The sequence below is a fragment of the Nannospalax galili genome, unplaced genomic scaffold, assembly GCF_000622305.1.
Source record: "Nannospalax galili isolate Female #2095 unplaced genomic scaffold, S.galili_v1.0 scaffold1055, whole genome shotgun sequence".
In the NCBI taxonomy this organism is placed as follows: domain Eukaryota; kingdom Metazoa; phylum Chordata; class Mammalia; order Rodentia; family Spalacidae; genus Nannospalax; species Nannospalax galili.
Genome location: NW_008337140.1, coordinates 43,102 through 61,680, shown reverse-complemented (window position 1 = coordinate 61,680; position 18,579 = coordinate 43,102). Strand labels below are relative to the sequence as shown.

At 42.5% G+C, this 18,579-nt stretch overlaps 1 protein-coding gene across 5 annotated transcripts; it reads left to right on the top strand.

Moving 5' to 3' along the window:
- Positions 1–795: 795 nt before the first annotated feature.
- Sfpq (splicing factor proline and glutamine rich) lies at positions 796–17,095 on the top strand. Of its 5 annotated transcripts, none has more exons than XR_003849398.1 (12): positions 796–1,732; positions 2,318–2,506; positions 2,796–3,097; positions 3,190–3,285; positions 4,372–4,568; positions 4,665–4,749; positions 5,010–5,127; positions 6,225–6,273; positions 6,352–6,473; positions 14,827–14,874; positions 15,828–15,923; positions 17,004–17,095. XR_003849398.1 is itself a non-coding variant. In XM_029563115.1 (11 exons), exons 1-10 carry the CDS (start codon positions 908–910, stop codon positions 14,848–14,850), a joined length of 2,007 nt encoding a protein of 668 aa, XP_029418975.1. In that variant the 5' UTR covers positions 796–907; the 3' UTR covers positions 14,851–14,874; positions 17,004–17,095. The 5 variants fall into 5 exon arrangements, 3 of the variants coding, with proteins under 3 accessions (XP_029418975.1, XP_017653383.1, XP_008830326.1); XR_001872423.2 differs by having other exon boundaries at positions 16,987–17,095; XM_029563115.1 differs by lacking the exon at positions 15,828–15,923.
- Positions 17,096–18,579: the final 1,484 nt, after the last annotated feature.

Below are 18,579 nucleotides of genomic sequence, written 5' to 3'. Positions count from 1 at the left end.
GTTCTTACTTCTTTATACGCTCAAGCAGGCATATCCTCCTCCCTAACCCCCTTCCTGGAGACTGAACTCAGGCCCTTCTGTACGCTAGGGAAGCCACAACTCCAAAGGCCGTTTTCCTTTGAACAGATTGCACCCACTCGAGTCTAATGGCAAAGTTTATACTGCCATAACAAACTTGTGTTCCCACAGGCTGTTTTGTCTGTTTCTTTGACAAAATTTCATGTAGTCTAAGCTTGCTTTGAACTTACTAGGTAGGTAGCAAGGGGGAACTACTTTCTTCACCTTCCAGGTGGGTCACCCACATTAACTGCCTAGGTAGTTTCAGCAAAATAAAGTCCGTGTGTGTAAACTTGGTGAGATTTTTCCATAATTTTATTGGGCTAGCACGAAGAGGAGTGGATAGCAGGAGCTCAATTTTTAATTCTGAACTCGAGAATATCTGTTTTGCTGGGCAATAGCAAACGGCTCCTAGAGGCAATGAAGGTTGAAAAAGAGCCCTCTACTCCTCTTGGAGCTATAGGGCCCTGGTTATCTGCGTTCACGGGAAAATAGCCTGGCATGCCCATTCAAATTTGTTCCAACCAATCACAGAGGCCTACAGCCAACTCTTTCTCCGGTGATTGGTCAAAAGGTAACGACAGTCCCTCCCTGCCTCCCGCCTCTTACCTGGTAACCAATAGCGAAGAATTAAGCTTCGTAAGTTAGTGTCACGAAGTACTGAACTTGCGATTGGTTAGAGGAGGTGTCGATCAAGTGGGAGGCGGGACAGGTGAAGCTGGCGTATATAAGAAGAGGACAAAGGCGGCCCGCCGCCTGTGTCATCCGCCATTTTGTGCAAGGCAAAGTGGCCTCCACGTTTCCCGAGCGTCTTCTCCGCTTCTGCCTCGACCGCCCCTTGACTACAGAAATGTCTCGGGATCGGTTCCGGAGTCGCGGCGGCGGCGGTGGCGGCTTTCACCGGCGTGGAGGAGGTGGCGGCCGCGGCGGCCTCCATGACTTCCGCTCTCCGCCGCCCGGCATGGGCCTCAATCAGAACCGCGGCCCCATGGGCCCGGGCCCTGGCGGTCCGAAGCCCCCGATCCCGCCACCGCCTCCACACCAGCAGCAGCAGCAGCCTCCGCCGCAGCACCAGCCTCCTCCACAGCAGCAGCCGCCACCGCCGCAGCAACAGCCCCCGCCGCACCAGCCGCCCCACCAGCAGCCGCCGCCTCCGCCGCAGGACTCGGCCAAGCCGGGCGGCCCTCAGGTTCCCGGCTCCGCGTCCGGAGTGAGCAGCGCGCCGCAGGCCGCCGGCTCAGCCCCGCCCGCTACTCCCCCGACCTCCGGCGCCCCACCGGGCCCGGGCCCGGGCCCCACCCCGACCCCGCCGCCCGTGGTCACTCCCGCTGCCCCTGGAGCGCCCCCGCCCGCCACGCCGAGCAGCGGCGTTTCGACTACTCCGCCGCAGACCGGAGGCCCTCCGCCTCCCTCCGCAGGCGGCGCTGGCCCGGGGCCTAAACAAGGTCCAGGCCCCGGTGGCCCAAAGGGCGGCAAGATGCCTGGGGGGCCGAAGCCCGGCGGGGGCCCGGGCATGAGCACTCCTGGCGGTCACCCGAAGCCGCCACACCGAGGTGGCGGGGAGCCCCGCGGGGGCCGTCAGCACCACGTGCCGTACCACCAGCAGCAGCACCTCCAGGGACCCCCTCCCGGCGGGCCCGGAGGCCGCACAGAGGAGAAGATCTCGGACTCGGAGGTGAGTCTCTGGGAGCTACGCTTCCGTTCCCCTAAGATGGCGGCGCCTCCTCCTCCTCCCTACCTTGTGCATCCCCCTCCCCCCGGCCGCGCCGGCCTCCATTTTGTCGCGGGCCGGAAAGGCGCCGGCGCGGACTCTCGTGGGTGGGGCCTGTGGTCGGCCGTGGATTGGCTGCCGGTGTTCAGTCTGCCCAGACCGTGGTGGGCCGCGGGAGCTGGGAGCTGCTGAGGCGGCGTCAGTGGAAGTTGGCTGGTCGCCGTGATCTGGCTAGTGCTATGAGGGTGCGGTGTGCGGATGAAGCAAGCCAGGCAGTTCCGGTCTTGATTTCTGTCTGCCATCCAGACCTGTTAAGGAAATGGTGTAATACATTGATTGAAGTTATTAGGGTATTTTCAAGAGCGTTTGGTGTGATCACGGCTTCTCTGAGGTTAATGATCATGTTAGATATCACCCAGATAGGTTACAACCTGATAGTGGTTTTGACCAGAAAAGCATTCTTAATGGCTAGTGTGGGACACGCAAATTATTTTTGGGCTTTCCTATTTTGTCGCTGGTGTCTGAATAGAAATTCCTTCACTTTATTAGGGATTTAAAGCCAACTTGTCACTATTGAGGAGGCCTGGAGAAAAAACTTACACACAGCGCTGTCGGTTGTTTGTGGGGAATCTGCCTGCTGATATCACAGAGGATGAATTCAAAAGACTGTTTGCAAAATACGGAGAACCAGGAGAAGTTTTTATCAATAAAGGCAAAGGATTCGGATTTATTAAACTCGTGAGTGCATTTGATTTTTATATAGAAGTAAAATGTGAGGATTTTTCTTACTGTCGTCTGTAAAGGCTGAAGGCTTGGTTTTAAAATAGGAAGAATAAGTTGGCCTTTAACTTTCCATCAGCATTATGGGTCAACATAGTGGGAGTGTGTAATTGTTGTGGGTGCAGGCCAGAGTGCTAGACATGTAATTGTTGGGCTGTCTGCTTCATGATAGTCCTTTAGTAGGAGGAAGGGTTATAAGTAGTTGAGCATTAGCCAGCTTTGGAATTAATGTTTCTGATATTTACAGGAGTCTAGAGCCTTGGCTGAAATTGCTAAAGCTGAACTTGATGATACACCCATGAGAGGTAGACAGCTTCGGGTTCGCTTTGCTACACATGCTGCTGCCCTTTCTGTTCGGAATCTTTCACCCTACGTTTCCAATGAACTGTTGGAAGAGGCCTTTAGCCAATTTGGTCCTATTGAAAGGGCTGTTGTAATTGTGGATGATCGTGGAAGATCTACTGGGAAGGGCATTGTTGAATTTGCTTCTAAGCCAGCAGCAAGAAAAGCATTTGAAAGATGCAGTGAAGGTGTTTTCCTACTGACAACGTAAGTTTGGTTTCTATTAAATTTCCTATTATGTGAAGATAGGCAATAAAATTTGGAGCAAAGTTAAGAGGTGGAACTATTTCTGTTACCAGAACTCCTCGCCCAGTCATTGTGGAACCACTTGAACAATTAGATGATGAAGATGGTCTTCCTGAAAAATTGGCACAGAAGAACCCAATGTATCAAAAGTAAGACTAATTAAAATTTTTGGTGTTGTATAAAAAGAACTCTCAGTAGTGTAAGTGTAAAAGAGAGCATAGGCTAGTAACTTTCCAGTTTTACTTAAAAGTTGCTATTTGAGTTTGACTATGTTTCTGGCTGGTCTGGAACTTCTGCCTTGTAGATGAGGCCAGCCTCATATTTGGAGATCTGTCTCCTGGGTGCTGGGATCAGAATTGAGCTGCTACATGAGAACTGGAAATAAGCTTTATAATTATTTGCTCATTTTTGGTCTTTTTGAGACAGGGTCTGCCTGTAGCTCCAGCTGTCCTGTAGACCAGGCTGGCCTTGAATTCACGGAGATCTGCCTGCCTCTGCCTCCCAAATGCTGGAACTGCAGGCTTGTGCCACCACACCCGGCCTAGCTTAATTTTTTATTTTTAATGTCCATGAATAATTTGAAGTTATCGGGTTAGATACATTTGCATTTGATCCAGCTAATGCGATTTAATTTTATGAGATCTGCTGGATATTAAAAGACAAAATAAGTCGGGGTTCTTTTTTTTTTTTGCTCTTTTTGGACATGGTCTTCTGTAACCCCAACTAGCCTGGCACTTGGTATGTAGACCAGGCTAACCTCAATTTCATAGAGATCTGCTTGCCTCTGCCAAGTGCTGGGAGTAAACCATCACACCCAGGCCTTCTTTTTATTTTCTTGAGACAAGGTCTCATTGTAGACCAGGCTGGACAAGATCTGCAGGCCATTCCCTCCCAAGTGCTGGGGTATTGGAAGCAAGTAGGAAGATACAGTGTGAGAATGAGCAGGGGTTCAGGGATGGGAAAATAGTTTATAGAAATTTATGTTTATGGAAGCCCCTTTTAGTGGTGTAGACAAACTGCAAAATTGGGGGCGTGTTTTCTCTTAGCAAACTTGAAGAAATGGTAGGTGTCTCCATCCTTGGTGCTGGGGATCAGATCAAGGACGTTGTACTTCTATATTCCATGCTACGCAGGTCCTTTACCACTGACACTTGGCCTTAAGTGAAATTTTTGTTTTTTAAGAAGTCAGGTAGTATATCCACAGATAGCTTCATGTATAAATTTTGTGTTGTCAGGGAGAGAGAAACACCACCTCGTTTTGCTCAGCATGGCACATTTGAATATGAATATTCTCAGCGATGGAAGTCTTTAGATGAGATGGAAAAACAGCAAAGGGAACAAGTTGAGAAAAACATGAAGGATGCAAAAGACAAATTGGAAAGTGAAATGGAAGATGCATACCATGAGCATCAGGCAAATCTCTTGCGCCAAGGTATAGTATAGTCTTCTGAATTTTGCTGGTTGTGATCATTTTCATGTTGAAGGGGCCAGAACCTCATTAACAAGAATCCAAATTTCTGATGTTCAGATTTGATGAGGCGCCAGGAAGAATTAAGACGTATGGAGGAACTTCACAGTCAAGAAATGCAGAAACGTAAAGAAATGCAGTTGAGGTATGTGTTAAAGGCCTTTCACTGCCGTTCTGACATAAGGGATACAGCACAAAGTGCAGGGTTTTTCATTATTAGTAAAGCTTATTTTCTTTGCCAACATGCTGCTATCTAGAGTTATGTCCTAGACTTTGGGCCTTATGACCTTTTGTAATTTAAAACTTAGACCTCCTCAGATTATCAAACTATAATTATCTGTTTTCAAGTAGAAGTTTTAAAGATGTGGATGCCATTTAGCTTTTATGCCTGATAAATATTTTTAGGCAAGAGGAGGAACGACGAAGAAGAGAGGAAGAGATGATGATTCGCCAGCGAGAGATGGAAGAACAAATGAGAAGACAGAGAGAGGAAAGTTACAGCAGGATGGGCTACATGGATCCAGTAAGTTTGTATTGCACTCTAGTTGACATTCTGTATGGAGCTTGTAGGAGGTACCTACTAGCATGACATTTTTCTCACAATAAATAGGTAATCTTGTGCCAGGCGTGGTGGCGCGTGCCTTTGATCCCAGCACTCCAGAGGCAGAGGCAGGCACATCTCTGAGTTCAAGACCAGCCTGGTCTACATAGTGAGTTCCAGGACAGCTGGGGCTACAGGGAGACCCGGTCTCAAAAAGACCAAAAAATAAATGGGTAATCTTTTAGGTATAATATTTATTTTTGAGACAGAGTCTCTATAGCTGCAGCTGGCCTGGATTTGCTATGGAGACCAGGCTGGCCTCAAACTCACAGAGATCCACCTGCCTCTGCCTCCTGAGTGCTGGGATCAAAGACATGAACTGCCACGCCCAGCTTACTTTTATGTGTGAGTGTATTGCCTGCATCAGTGTCACGCAGTGCCCTGGAGGTCAGAGGGCATCTGATCCCTGAAACTGTGGAGTTGTTAGCCACCATGTGGTTTCTGGGAGTTGAACAAGGGTCCTCTGCAAGAGTGGCCAGTGCTCCATCTCTCCAGCCCCTTAATAGTGATCTTAAAATACTGTGATGGGGCTAGAGAGATGGCTCAGCAGTTAAGCACTTGACATCTCTTGCTGAGGACCCGGGTTCAATTCCCAGCACCCACATAGCAGCCACGAACCGTCCTTAAGTCCCAATTCCAGGGGAATCCAAAGCTCTCTTCTGACCTCTGGCATTGCACAGCACAGGTGCACTCACATACATGCAGGCAATACACTTGTACATAATAAAATATTTTAAATAAAAAAAATACTATGATCAAGAAATAAGAAAATGCTTCTTGAGCCTTAAATTTTCTTTTGTTTTTTGAGATAAGGTCTTCCTGTATAGTGTTGACTGACCTGGAACTCTGTACTAGGCTGGCCTCAAACTTAAAAGCAATCCTGCCTCTAAAATGCTGGGATTACAAGTGTGTCCACCAAGCATGGCTATATTTTCTGATTCTCAAGATTTTCCTTGTACACAAGAATGCTCAGGATGGGTAGAGTATATGAGTGAAAGAACTTGTTTTATTTCTTTCAGAGAGAAAGAGACATGAGAATGGGTGGTGGTGGAGCAATGAACATGGGAGGTAGGTAAAAACTAAATTAATAGTGTCATTGTAGAGCAGTGTTCTGTTGGAGGTGTAACCACTATTTTTGTTTCCTAGATCCCTATGGTTCAGGAGGCCAGAAATTTCCACCTCTAGGTGGAGGTGGTGGCATAGGTTATGAAGCTAATCCTGGAGTTCCACCAGCAACCATGAGTGGTTCCATGATGGGAAGCGACATGGTAATGTATCTTGTGGGGCGTAGTACAAAGGAATCCTTGATTTCATGACTCAAGTTTTTTTTTCCCCCCTTCTCTCTGCTTCTCTCTTTCTAAAGTAGCTGACTGGACTTCTTATAGTTCCCCTATGGTGTAACATAAACTCCTGAAAAACACTTTGGCAATGTAGAACTGTGAATGGTAACCTAAAACAGGTTGCCAATGAAGAATCAATGCTGTTAGTTTGTGGAGTTACTTTTGGCAATAAGTAGATTAGGTAGGTGTTTGCCATTTTATGCAGTTTGTGCACTTTTGAACTTCTAGTGCATGGCAAATCCAAATTTTAGGCGCTAGATAATTTATCATTTTTCTACATCCAAAGTGGAGGAAATGGCAAACTGCCATTCTTTAAGCTGGTATTTGCCATAAGTGGGAATCAGACTTGTAGATTGTAGCTTTAAGCAGGTTTCAGTGATGTGGAGGTCTTTGACCTATATTTGGTGTGGTTTCTATCCTGTGAAAAGGGGAACTGTTTAGTGTTTGTCTCGTCGTTTCCCACCTGTGGGTACACCTAAAATAAACTGAAGTTTCTACTTTGCTACAGGGTAGCAACAAGGCAAATCATTTTAAGTATACTGATGGTGTGCATTTGTTCTGATCCTTCTTGACGCAATCATGCTTTAGCTAGGTAGCCTTGTCAGGTGCTTTAAAATAGTGAATTTTGGTATTTGCTGCATTAGTCAGGGCTTAGATCCTTAGACTGCATTTTGGTGGGTTTAGGGAAACATTTTTGCAAATTGAATCTAATTAGTTCACCTACAAGCTGTTGGCTCAAGAAGATGCATTTTGTAGCCCATAGGATTGGATGCATTTTAAGTTTAATGTCAAACCTCATATTTTAAATGTACCTAAGGCTTTTTGAGAATTAAAGTTAGCATTTACAAATGGTTGAATATAATGCTGGTACCTTTGATCAAACTGAAATTTTAAAATAAGTAGCTTTTTGTTTGCTTTACATGCATCCTAAAAGACAAGGGTATCTATCAAATTTGTAAATAAGTTTGACATGTTCTTCCAGTTTAGTTTCTGGGTCTAGAAATAGATTATAACAGCTCCTATGCCTCCAAAGTTTCCTCTAGCTCTTACATAGAAACACAGTTCTGAAGATTTTTAAAAGTGAAAGATGGAGATTAGTCTGTTCAAGTAGTCCCGTAGTTTTTTTTTTAATGGTAAAATTATAGTAACAATTAAATCCTGATAACATTTTTGTGCCCTCTTCCCCCCTTTTAAAATGTTTTCATTAAAATAATCTGAGTAACTGGGTTACTTTAAGTGGAGTTCGAAAGACAGTATAGGCTGCTGTGTTTGCATACTGTAGGTTGTGCTGTTAGGGTATGTGGTTTTTTTGTTTTTTTCTTTAAAAGTGCCTAAAACTAGAATAGAAGTAATGCTGGTCTATACTGAAGTCACTAACTGCTTTATCGCAGTCACATTAGCTTGGCGATAGGCGCTTTTGGGAAACAGCCTAAACATGGAATCACAGCAAAGTGCCAGTGCACTTTTCAAAGCTCTTCTAAAGAATTGGACTATCAAGCAAGGTGGGCTGTGTATTTAGTTTGTAACAATGCAGAAACAGTACTGTGAACATAATTGTTTCTGGTTTTATAGCGATGGCTCTGAAGGTGTGGTATACCTGTGAGACTCTGGCAACATTGAGGCTTTGATCAAGTTACTGTGCCGGTTAAGTAACGAAATCTGTTAGTTTTTTGTGCTTTTTTTTTTTTTGTAGTCTAGTAGGATTTTATTAAGCTTCAACCTTTAAGATTTCTGCAACTTTGCAGATGTGTCTTAAGATCTTGAAAAGCACAAGGTTTCTTAAGCAGCACATGCCACTAACTGGTGAGTAGGTCTTTGTCACTTCATTGAGTGAATTGACTCTGTCAGATTGGGCTTGTTAGGCTTACTTGGAGATAATTTTCTGTTCAGACCTTGAAAGTGAGTTTGCAACCATTTCACTGGATTAATCTGATGTGAAATTTCTTAGAACTCATTTTGGAATGGGTTTTCACATCTGTACTAATTCTTAAATTTTTTAGCACTCCAGGGAAGATCTATTCTTTGAAACAGGTGTATGAGAATGGCTCAAGTGGGAACATACCACGAGGCATGTATTATCGTAAACTAATTTTCAAATTACCCTTTTTTCCTTTCTATGTTCCCGGTACCTGTGGATCGACTCATTGGTGATTGTATCGACGAACGTTGACTACGGAACCTTCTAAAATATTTACTTAACACACATGGACATCAACTACATTTAATGAACTGTTAATTACTGTTCCAATAGCGTACTGAGCGCTTTGGGCAGGGAGGTGCGGGTCCTGTGGGTGGACAGGGTCCTAGAGGAATGGGGCCTGGAACTCCAGCAGGATATGGTAGAGGGAGAGAAGAGTATGAAGGTCCAAACAAGAAGCCCCGATTTTAGATCCCACACCCAGGCTTTCATTCCAGTTTGTTTTTGTCTTCTCTTGTTTAGATACCACTTTTAAATTCTTGCATTTTAGTAAGAAAGCTACCTTTTTATGGATGTTAGCAGTTTATTGACCTGATATTTGTAAATGGTCTGTTTGGGCAGGTAAAATTATGTAATGCAGTGTTCAAAACAGGAGAAAAAAATTTTTTTTTCTTTTTATTTACCTTTTTTTTTTTAAACTGTATAATGTTCCTCAAGTTAATGGCAGTGTACCTTGTGCCACTGAATTTCCAAAGTGTACCAATTTTTTTTTTACTGTGCTTCGAATAAATAGTAAAATAGTTGAAATACTGATCTTCAACTTTGCCATTCATGCTTATGCACATTAGGCTAGCTTCCACTTTGAAAACACAGAGTATCCAGGCCTTTGAATGGCATATGCCATTTCTGGGAAATGTACAGAGCTAAGTGATGCTTTCTACAGATAATGGCCCTTTTGTTTCCAAAAGAAGTACAAACTTGTTGAAGTAGTTAGGATGTATTTGGCATTATAGGAAGCAAGCTGGTGCTGAGTATTTTTTAAATGGTTATGTAAGCAAAGCTGAACTGTACATCTTCATTCAGGAACATGTATTAAGATTATGGAATGAGTGTAAACTATTGGTAGTGAGAGAAAGTGGGTTTGGATAAATGGATCTTTGGCCCTCCTTTGAAAGCTTGAAAAGTAGTAAGATCATTTTGTTGCATTACCCCTGTTGCTTTGTTTCTAAAAGAACAAATCCCAAGCCCTACCAATGGCTTGTATTGAACTTTTGCATTTGAATTAAAGATTGTTAAACATGAAGCCTTTTCATGTATTGCTTCAAGTGATTTTAAAAGCTGGGATCTAGCCTGAAAATTTCAACTTGAAAGTAAGGGTTAGTTAACTATATAAGGTAGGTTTAGCTCTCCGTATTCTGTAACTTAACATCTTGTGCTACTTAGGTTGGGAAAATCCTGTAGGTACTAAAATATTATTAGTTCTCTTTAAGAGATACTGGTGACTTTCCATATAGGATTGATTGCAGATAACCATTCTCACTATGAAGTTGTTGACATTTTTTACATTTTGCTTTTTTATGTAGCACTAAACCTGGAGACAGCGTCTCAGGCTACATAGTACAAATACTCTTTGCATCCACCATAGGCTTTGGAATGTTTCAGTGATGTTGTCAGTTGATGTCAACTTCATTGAATCTCTCCATTAGGACAAGAGACTTTTCTGACTCAGTAATAGACCGTTTACTGTTGTCTGTTAGTATAATGGGAGCTTGATTCCCAGTGTAAATATGTTAGAGGAACGACTTCCTAACAGTAGGTAAAGTAATTAAATGCTTTGGTCTGTTCTTAGTTATTTCCATTCAAGTCTGTACATTATAGAACTTTTCACTATGGAATGTCTTCATCCTTTTCACCTCTATCCTTGGTGCTAATTGGCAAAAGAAAAATTCTAAATCATGTGCTGAAGTTGAGTACTGTGCTTGAGTACAAAAGGAGATCTATTGTTGAAACAATCGAGTACTTCATGCATAGGAAAGGAGCATAATTTTAAGTAAAACATTAGTGGATTATCAAAGCATGTCACCAAATTCTGCTTGTATGACTGATAGGTCCATGGCGTATTAAGTAAGGGAGAGAATCTCCTCAGAAAATAGACTCCTTTTCATTGACCAGCACACTTGGAAATAGCTAGATCTATCAGAATTATAGCAATCAGAAAGGTTTTGGCCCAAGTGAAGTTACTAATTGGTGGTAATACATAATAAGGTTTTCTGTATGGAACCAAAGGTCTGGATTTGAAAGGAACTCATTTGGTCCAATTGTGTAGCAGGGACTAATGATAATTGAGGGATGTTCATGGGACACCCACAGAGGGTGAGTTTTAAATGTATGTGGGTGGGGGCTGGAGGGGAAATGGGAAAATCTGCCTATAAAATTAATGTTTCAGTTTATTTTTCAGATTATATGCCTTTATAAGGGATGCTGGCACAGACCCATAAAATAAGCTTTTGGTAGTAGTATACCTTTAAAGAGTGGTGAAGGATGCTAAAAAGTTGTGGTTTTTGATAGCCTTTACTGTGGGCTGTAGAATAGCTAAACTTGAGTTTAGCAAGTAAGGTTATAGTGTCAACCGACATCTGACTTTGGTCACTGAAACAGCATACCAAGGGTTGTAAGCTACTCAAAACGGACTTTGAGTAAGTCTTTTATGTGATGGTTTTAACCTAATGCGATTTTAAATCATCTTAATGAATAGTTTTTCTAAACTAAAAATACTTAGTGGGAAAGGGAAGATGATAGTACTTTAGCCATTTTTCTTTGAAGAAATCACCTGCCCAGTTTACTCCAGTTTCTCTCATAATTTTGTTTTAAAAGGACACTTAAAGTTCTCCTTTTAAAATTGCATTATTATACTAGTATATTTAATAGGCATCCTTATAAGCTTAACCCATTGGCTCACATGTGATGAAATCATCCTTTTGTTCCTAAGAACAGCAAACATGTAAGAAGTACTATAAAACCCACCACTCTTTTTAAAAAAGGTGTTGTACCACTAATATAAGTAGATAATTTGGGAAATTGTAATGTTACACCTGTGCAATTCTTAAAAGTGGCATATCATGGCAGATAAAAATTTAGTTACTTGGCTTGGGCAAGCCACAAAGTTGTGGCGGAATGTTTTGTGGTATTCTTGGACTGCAATTGTGCACTATTAAAGTAGTGGCCTGCTACATAACTGCATTTAGCCAGCATTTCTGCAGTGCGTAACTGTGAGGAACGTAGTACCGCAAATGGCAATGGACATTAGGACCCGGATGTAGTATTCCTGCTTGCTCCAAGATTCTCATTGCCGACTGCATACAGGTAGGTAACAAGCAATATAATCTAACTTGGTGACTTGCTATGTACTTTTATTCAGTGGGCATTCTGACATCACACTTCTGACAGTGAAATAACAGTGCAGCACCTAATACTTGTATGGTAAGCTAGGCTATTTCACAACTCTGGGTCTGGGATTAGAGCTGTAATTGGTTAGGAAGAATTCAGTGCTGTTGCAGTTCTCAGGAAAATGCAAACTTGAATCTTGGTGTATCTTGACTCAGTTGTGTGGTTTTCTTTAGTTACACTGTAACTGAAGATAAAAATGGAACACATCTGGTGTGGGGGCAAGGGAAACAACCATATGGTGGGAACTAGGGTGCTCTTGATAAACAGACTATATAGTATGTGATAATTCAGCCTCCATTGTAGCACACTGACCTGCCATAGGTCAGCATTGTCTAATTTCATTATTCAATCTTGGCAATTGTTCTGCAAGTTGAGTGAATTAAGACTAAGCGACAGGGGGTTTTTGGTAATGTGATGAGAAAATTTCCAAATATGGGTTTCATGGGAACACTTGTTACTAACTTGGGCTTAGATGGGGATCTTACACAAATAGTTCATTATGTGGCTTGTCTAAATATATTTATACTCCAAACTTGGGGGAAAATAGTGTGAAACACTGACTTGCCTCTAGTTGAGAATACTGGGAATCATTCCCAATCATAGACTTCGTCGTATTCTGTAGAATGAGGGCATTTGTTCAGAGTAGCTCTTTGAACTTGTTTCCCTTTAGCTTTAGGGATGTGATGTTCCCTTTCAAAACGTTTGATCACAGAATACATAAGTCTTCAAAGCACCTTCTTTTGAGCTTTCCATCAACTGTTGTTCCAGACCTCAATTCAATTTAACTTAACCTTGGTCTCCGAACTGGTTTTTCACCTACCATGCATGAGAAACATCAGCTTTCACTTGTAATGCTTTCTGCTCCGTAACTAGAAAGTTTGGTTTACTTTGCAAAAGTGTCGGTAAAAACTTTGTGGCTGAGAATTTCCTTTCACTGTATCAAGAAGAATGACTTGGTCAAGCAAGTCACATGGTGGGGAGAGATTTGTATGTTAGTCCATTCAAGCAAACAACTTGTGATTACTCAGGTGTAAGAGCAATGGTGACTTCTAGCTCCTCATAAATAAAATCCAAATCAAACAGTGTGATGAGTATCACTAACCTGCCTGGATCCCTGATGGGGCATTTCTGTGTCATAGTACATTAAATCGGTGGCCAGTGCTGGCTACCGTGGTTTTAGGTAGTGATTGAGTGTTCACAAGAGCTCAGGCTTATCTCTTTACCAGTAACAACTTGCAGAGAATGTATTTGATACACTGTGCGGACTTAGGGAACTTTGGGTGGGGGTATTTTTTGCCTTGTCTGCTGCTCTAAGATGATTAGGCTTTTGTACTTCAGAATGAGAAACCATTGAATTCAGTAGATTCTTATAATTTGTATGTAGCTTTAAATTGTGAATCCTAGTACATTGGGCTTTCTTAACTACTCAGAAAAGCTGGGAATTAAGTGGGTCTCAGTAATCATACTATATACTGAGGTGCTTGCATTGTATTTCATAGTCTTGTTAAAACCAAAATTATGATTTTTTTTTCCAATGAGAACAATCAAAAGTTCAGAAGTGTGATGCCAGAATGTATCTTCGTACTGTTAGGCCCTTGGAACAGATACCGGTGCTTTCTGAAAGATGAAAGATGCAGTGGGTACTCTTTGCAAAGCTACAAACGATGCATATCTCACTTTCCCTAATGAAGAGATGCGTGTGATGAGTTTTGGACTTTAACCTAATGGGGGTGCATGTCTCCTATTGTTAATCATTGTCAGCTGCAGTGACAAGATCCACAGTCCTGCATTTACTGCTGCCTTTGATTTTGGACAGGTTTTAGAGCTGGGGTGTTTGTTCTGGGCCTTCACTTGGTTTTGGCTTTAGCTGATAATGTTTAGTGCTGCCTAACTAGTGCAGTTCTCAAATGGCTGCCTACTAGGGAAAGAATCCAGAGGATTTAACTGTTCCTTATCTGTCATTGCTGCTAGATAATGATTGGCAAATTTTTAAGACTCAACTGTGGAAATCTCAAGTTGTTGGTAAACAACCAACCATAATGTTTTTGAACACCAGTGCTGAAAATTTTTTTTGGAGATGAAAAGGGCCTGGACATAAGTAAGGATAATCTGGAGAATGGGGAAAGAATGCAAAACGATATAGTATCCCTTATGGATGGTACATGTGCAACAGGGTGTTCTATTTCATATATACCTGTGGCAGTAATGATACAGGGAGGAAGAAAAACCTGGAACTTGAATTTAAGGCTGAGCTTTCTGTTTCTTGTGTGCTGTGCCAGGTATATAGTGAAGGTGAATGTCTTCTCCCTCAGAAAAACATAGTTTCCTTGCTGTCCAGTAAGGCATAGCTTCCCTGCCCCAACCTAAAACACAGTGAGGACTTGGAAGAGAAAGATTGAGGCAAATGCATAGGATTGCAGGGTAAGAACTGCAGTGTTGTGTGCTGTGGGAGAATGGGTAAAGCACTCTTGGGAGGACTACTGATGGTGGCTAGCCCACCTGAGAACAGAAGACAGGAATTGACGGGGAAGCAGGGCATGTGCTTTAGGAAAGAGCTGATAACTCATTTGGTGAGGTACATGTTGTCACATACCTTCACATAAGGGATAGTATATTTTGGGTTGCAGTCAAACTTCATTGTGCTCAGACTGGTGAAAATAGGAGTTAGGCTTTTGCATTTTAAAGATAGTTTTCATCCTAATTCTGGTATCTACTTATTATATTACTTACATAAAGAATAATTTTAGAATTCCCCCCATGAAGTTTCTTCCTATTTTTTTTTTAATCCTGTAACTTATCCCAGTCTTGTCTCTGGAATTTTGCTCTTTTAAATTTTGAAGTTAACTAGCATTTTCAAGCCTTTTATTTTTATTGTACCCTTGTCTTTTATGTTAACTTTCTCTTATTATTCTTTAGGTAAGAATGATTGATGTTGGCTGATAATGGAGTGCTTATTTACTTGAAGTAAGTATCTTAGAAGTCTTAAAATGGGGGTTTGGGGCTTGACATTGGCTCAGTGGTTAAAACTAATCAATCTTAGCGGGGTGTGGTGGCACCAGCACTTGGGAGGCAGAGGCAGGTAGATCTCTGAGTTCAAGGCCAGCCTGGTCTCCATAGTGAGTTCCAGGGCAGCTGGGGCTACAGGGAGACACTGTTTCAAAAAGACAAAAAAACTAATCAATCTTTGCTGAGAAAATATTATTTAAGATAATATATCTTAGTTTCTGTTTCTGAAATTGCATGAAGGTTGAGAGTATAGCTTAGGGATGGAGCACTCGGCCTGGGTTTGATCCATAGCACCAAGGGTGAGAACTCAGCATATTGACGAGAAGAACGTCAGAATCTTTAAAAGATGTCTGCTCATAACAGACATTATTAACAGCAAAGAAAGATTGAATTGATACTCTGCTTTTAGTGCTCTATCAGGTGTGAGGTTTATTTCGTTTTTGAGACAGGATCTCACTATGTAGCATTGTGGAATTTGCTACATAGACCAGGCTGGCCTCAAACTCAGATCTGCTTGCCTCAGCCTGCTGAGTGCTAGAATTAAAGGTATCATACACCACCAGGCCCTGGCCTTCTATCAGTTTTTAAAGGCTTGTTCATGTTACTATCTCTGCCTTGGTGTTTGCTATAGCTAGCTATCTACCCGCCCCCAGTCCATCTTTATTTATTGGTATTTTTGAGACAGGGTCTTCCTGTAGCCCCAACTGGCCTGGAACTCGCTATGTAGACCATGCTGGTCCTGTCTGCCTATATTTATCCATGGGGGATAAATATAAATATTATAAATATACATATTTATATTATAAATACATATTTATAATATGTATAAATATTTCTATAACATTTGGAACTTGTATAAAGTGCTTCTTGCTGATACTAGAATGAAAGTTACGTCAAATATTTAATTATAGGTGAAATAAGACATTTGTTCTCAAGACATCACATAGCATGGGCCAGCCCAGAAGGAAAGCCACAAGCTGTTAGACTAATGAAGAGTCGAGGTCGAGGTAAGTTGAGTGATAAATTTTGGATTGTTTTGTCTTATGTATCCCAGGCTGGCCTGAAACATGTAGTCCACATTACCTGTAACTTTTGTTCTCCTGCCTGCCAAGCTCAGTTTGTATGTTTATTGCAAGGGATTGACCCCAGGGCTTAGTGCATATTAGGCAGTCACTTAGACCAACTGAGATACATCCCAGCCCAGTAATTTCAATCTGTTAAACTGTCCAAAGGGATTGCTCTTGGCTGCTACAAAAACTAGTGACACTAATCCCAATATTAGGAAATTGGGTTGGTGTTAGTGCTAAGTAATGTTAGGTTTAAAAAGTCTGTAAGCTGGGTGTGGTGGCGCACACCTGTAGTCCTAGCACTTGGGAGGCAGAGGCAGGCAGATCTCTGAGTACCAGGACAGCTGGGGCCACGGGGAGACTGTGCTGAATAGCTTTAGTGTCAACTTGACACACCTGGGCTGAGGAAGCCTCAATTAGGGAATTGCCTCTATTGGACTGGCCTGTGGCCATGTCTGAGGGCATCTTGATGAGTGATGTGGGAGGGCCCAGTCCACTGTGGGTGGTGCCACCCCTGGGCGGCTGGGCCTGTGTTGCATAAGAAAGCAGGCTGAGCAGGGGCCAGTGGAGCAAGCCAGTAAGCAGCAATGAAGAACAAACTAGAACAGAGACCCTGTCTCAAAAAGACAAAATAAAAGTGTATAGACTTGGAAAGAGGGGCTCAGCGGTTAAGAGCCCTGGTTGCTCTTACGGAGGACCTTGGTTCCCTTCCAAGCACCCTATATGGTAACAGCCACCTGTAACTTCAATTCCGGGGGACCCCATGCCCTCTTGGCCTCTGGTCATTGCATGTACATGACATGAATGAAAGAATTTCAGTAACTGAGTCAGGGCTGGTGGTACACATCTTGAGTCTCAGGACTTGGGGGACAGAGACAGGTGATCTCTGCCATGGAGGAGTTCCAAGTCATCTGGGGCTTCATGGATACCCTGTCTCAATCAAAACAAAACTCCATAACTGGTTCTTATGGATTAATCTTTTTTTTTTTTTTTTAATTAACAGGATCAGATGAGCAACAGGATCAGATGAGCTGTATCTAGAAAATCAGTGAAGTCCAAGTACAAAGGAGGAATGAACCTGTTGCCATTAATAAAACTATTTACAATCTTAATTGTCCTTTGTTTTGTTAAGTGTAGGGCTCCTTTTCTAGAATATTCCTGATAGTGTGTCCAAAGTTAACTCTAGGTAACAATGTTTTTTAATTCAATAACCTATGGTGAAACTGGTACTTAGCAGGGTACTGGAATCCTCCAATAGAGATTGTCATTTTTCTTTGTATTTGCATGTGTGTACGCACATGAGAGTGCTCTGTGTATGCAGGTGCCCATAGAGATGGAGTTACATATGGTTGTAAACCCCTTGACCTAATAATGGATGCTGGGAAGCAAACTCTGAAAAAGAAAGTGGTTTTGACAGTTGAGCCATCTCTAGCACGCAGCAAAAAAATTTAGAATCCTTGGTAAAGGTCTGGGTATGTTGTTGGCTCATGCTTTAACTCCAGCACATGAAAGACAAGAGTTCAAGTCTGGCCATCATAGCAAGACCTTATCTCAGAAAATGAAGGAAGAGCTGGAGAGATGTCTCTGTTTAAGCAGAGAGTAGTCTTAAGGTTAAGAATTTCAACAGAGAAGTTGATAAACATTGGGTTCTCACCATAAAAAGAGAGAAGTGGTCTCCCTTATGCAATCCAGGATGTGTCAATAACAAGTTTAAATCCATAGGATGGAGTACATTTATAAGTGTGGTGGGAGAGGTCTACTTAAAGAAGTACCACTTAACCTAAATAACCCAATTGGAAATGGATGGCTCTGGTAAGAGGATGCAGGATTCCCTGCGCCCATATGGTGACTTAGAAACTCTGGTCCCTGGGGAGCCTGTCTTAACAAGTGATGGGAATTATGAAAGGTTGGAGGCAGCCAAAGAGTACCTGCTTCCCTTCCAGAGCATGCAACATGGACCAGCTTAGAAAGGCCTCGAGCTCCAGGGGTTCACTGATAACCATGGCATTCACTCAACACAAAATTAGCTTTTGGAGGTTGAAGAGATGGCTCCACAGATGGGAATAGTGCTAGCATTTCAGGCTGGGCTGCAGAGGACTGGTTGCTAACAACCTAACCAGGAAGTCTGGTGCCTTCTGGCCTCCATGGGCATTGCACATATTGGTGCACTTAAATGACAAAGGAATTTTAAATTTTTTTAGAGAAGGGAATGGTGAAAAGCCTTGTCGGGACCTTAGGAACTTTGATTTTTTTTTTTTTTTTTTTTTTTTGGTTTTTTTGAGACGGCTTCCCTGACGCCCCAGCTGTCCTGGAATTTCCTATTTATACTCGGCTAGCCATAAATTCAACAATTCTGCCTGCCTCTTGCCTCCCAAGTGCTGGGATTAAAGGCGTGCACTGCCACGCCCAGCAGAACTTTGATTTTTATCTGAAGAGAAACAGGAACCAGGCTGGCTTTTCAGCTTTTTGAGACAAGTCTTCTGTAGCTTCCTGCAGCCTCCCACATGCTAGGATTGCAGATTTGGGCCACACTTGGCTTTCTCCCTGTCTACTTTCTGAATGAAGTTCCTGGAGCACTTGGATTACATAAATGGCT

What these genes read in the sequence shown, in the direction of transcription:
- Sfpq (XM_008832104.3), top strand. Translation starts at nt 908, where the DNA reads ATGTCTCGGGATCGGTTCCGGAGTCGCGGCGGCGGCGGTGGCGGCTTT. An exon ending in GGTGTTTTCCTACTGACAAC is followed by an intron (nt 3,098 to 3,189) that starts GTAAGTTTGGTT and finishes TTCTGTTACCAG; the next exon opens with AACTCCTCGCCCAGTCATTG. An exon ending in TGGAGCAATGAACATGGGAG is followed by an intron (nt 6,274 to 6,351) that starts GTAGGTAAAAAC and finishes TTTGTTTCCTAG; the next exon opens with ATCCCTATGGTTCAGGAGGC.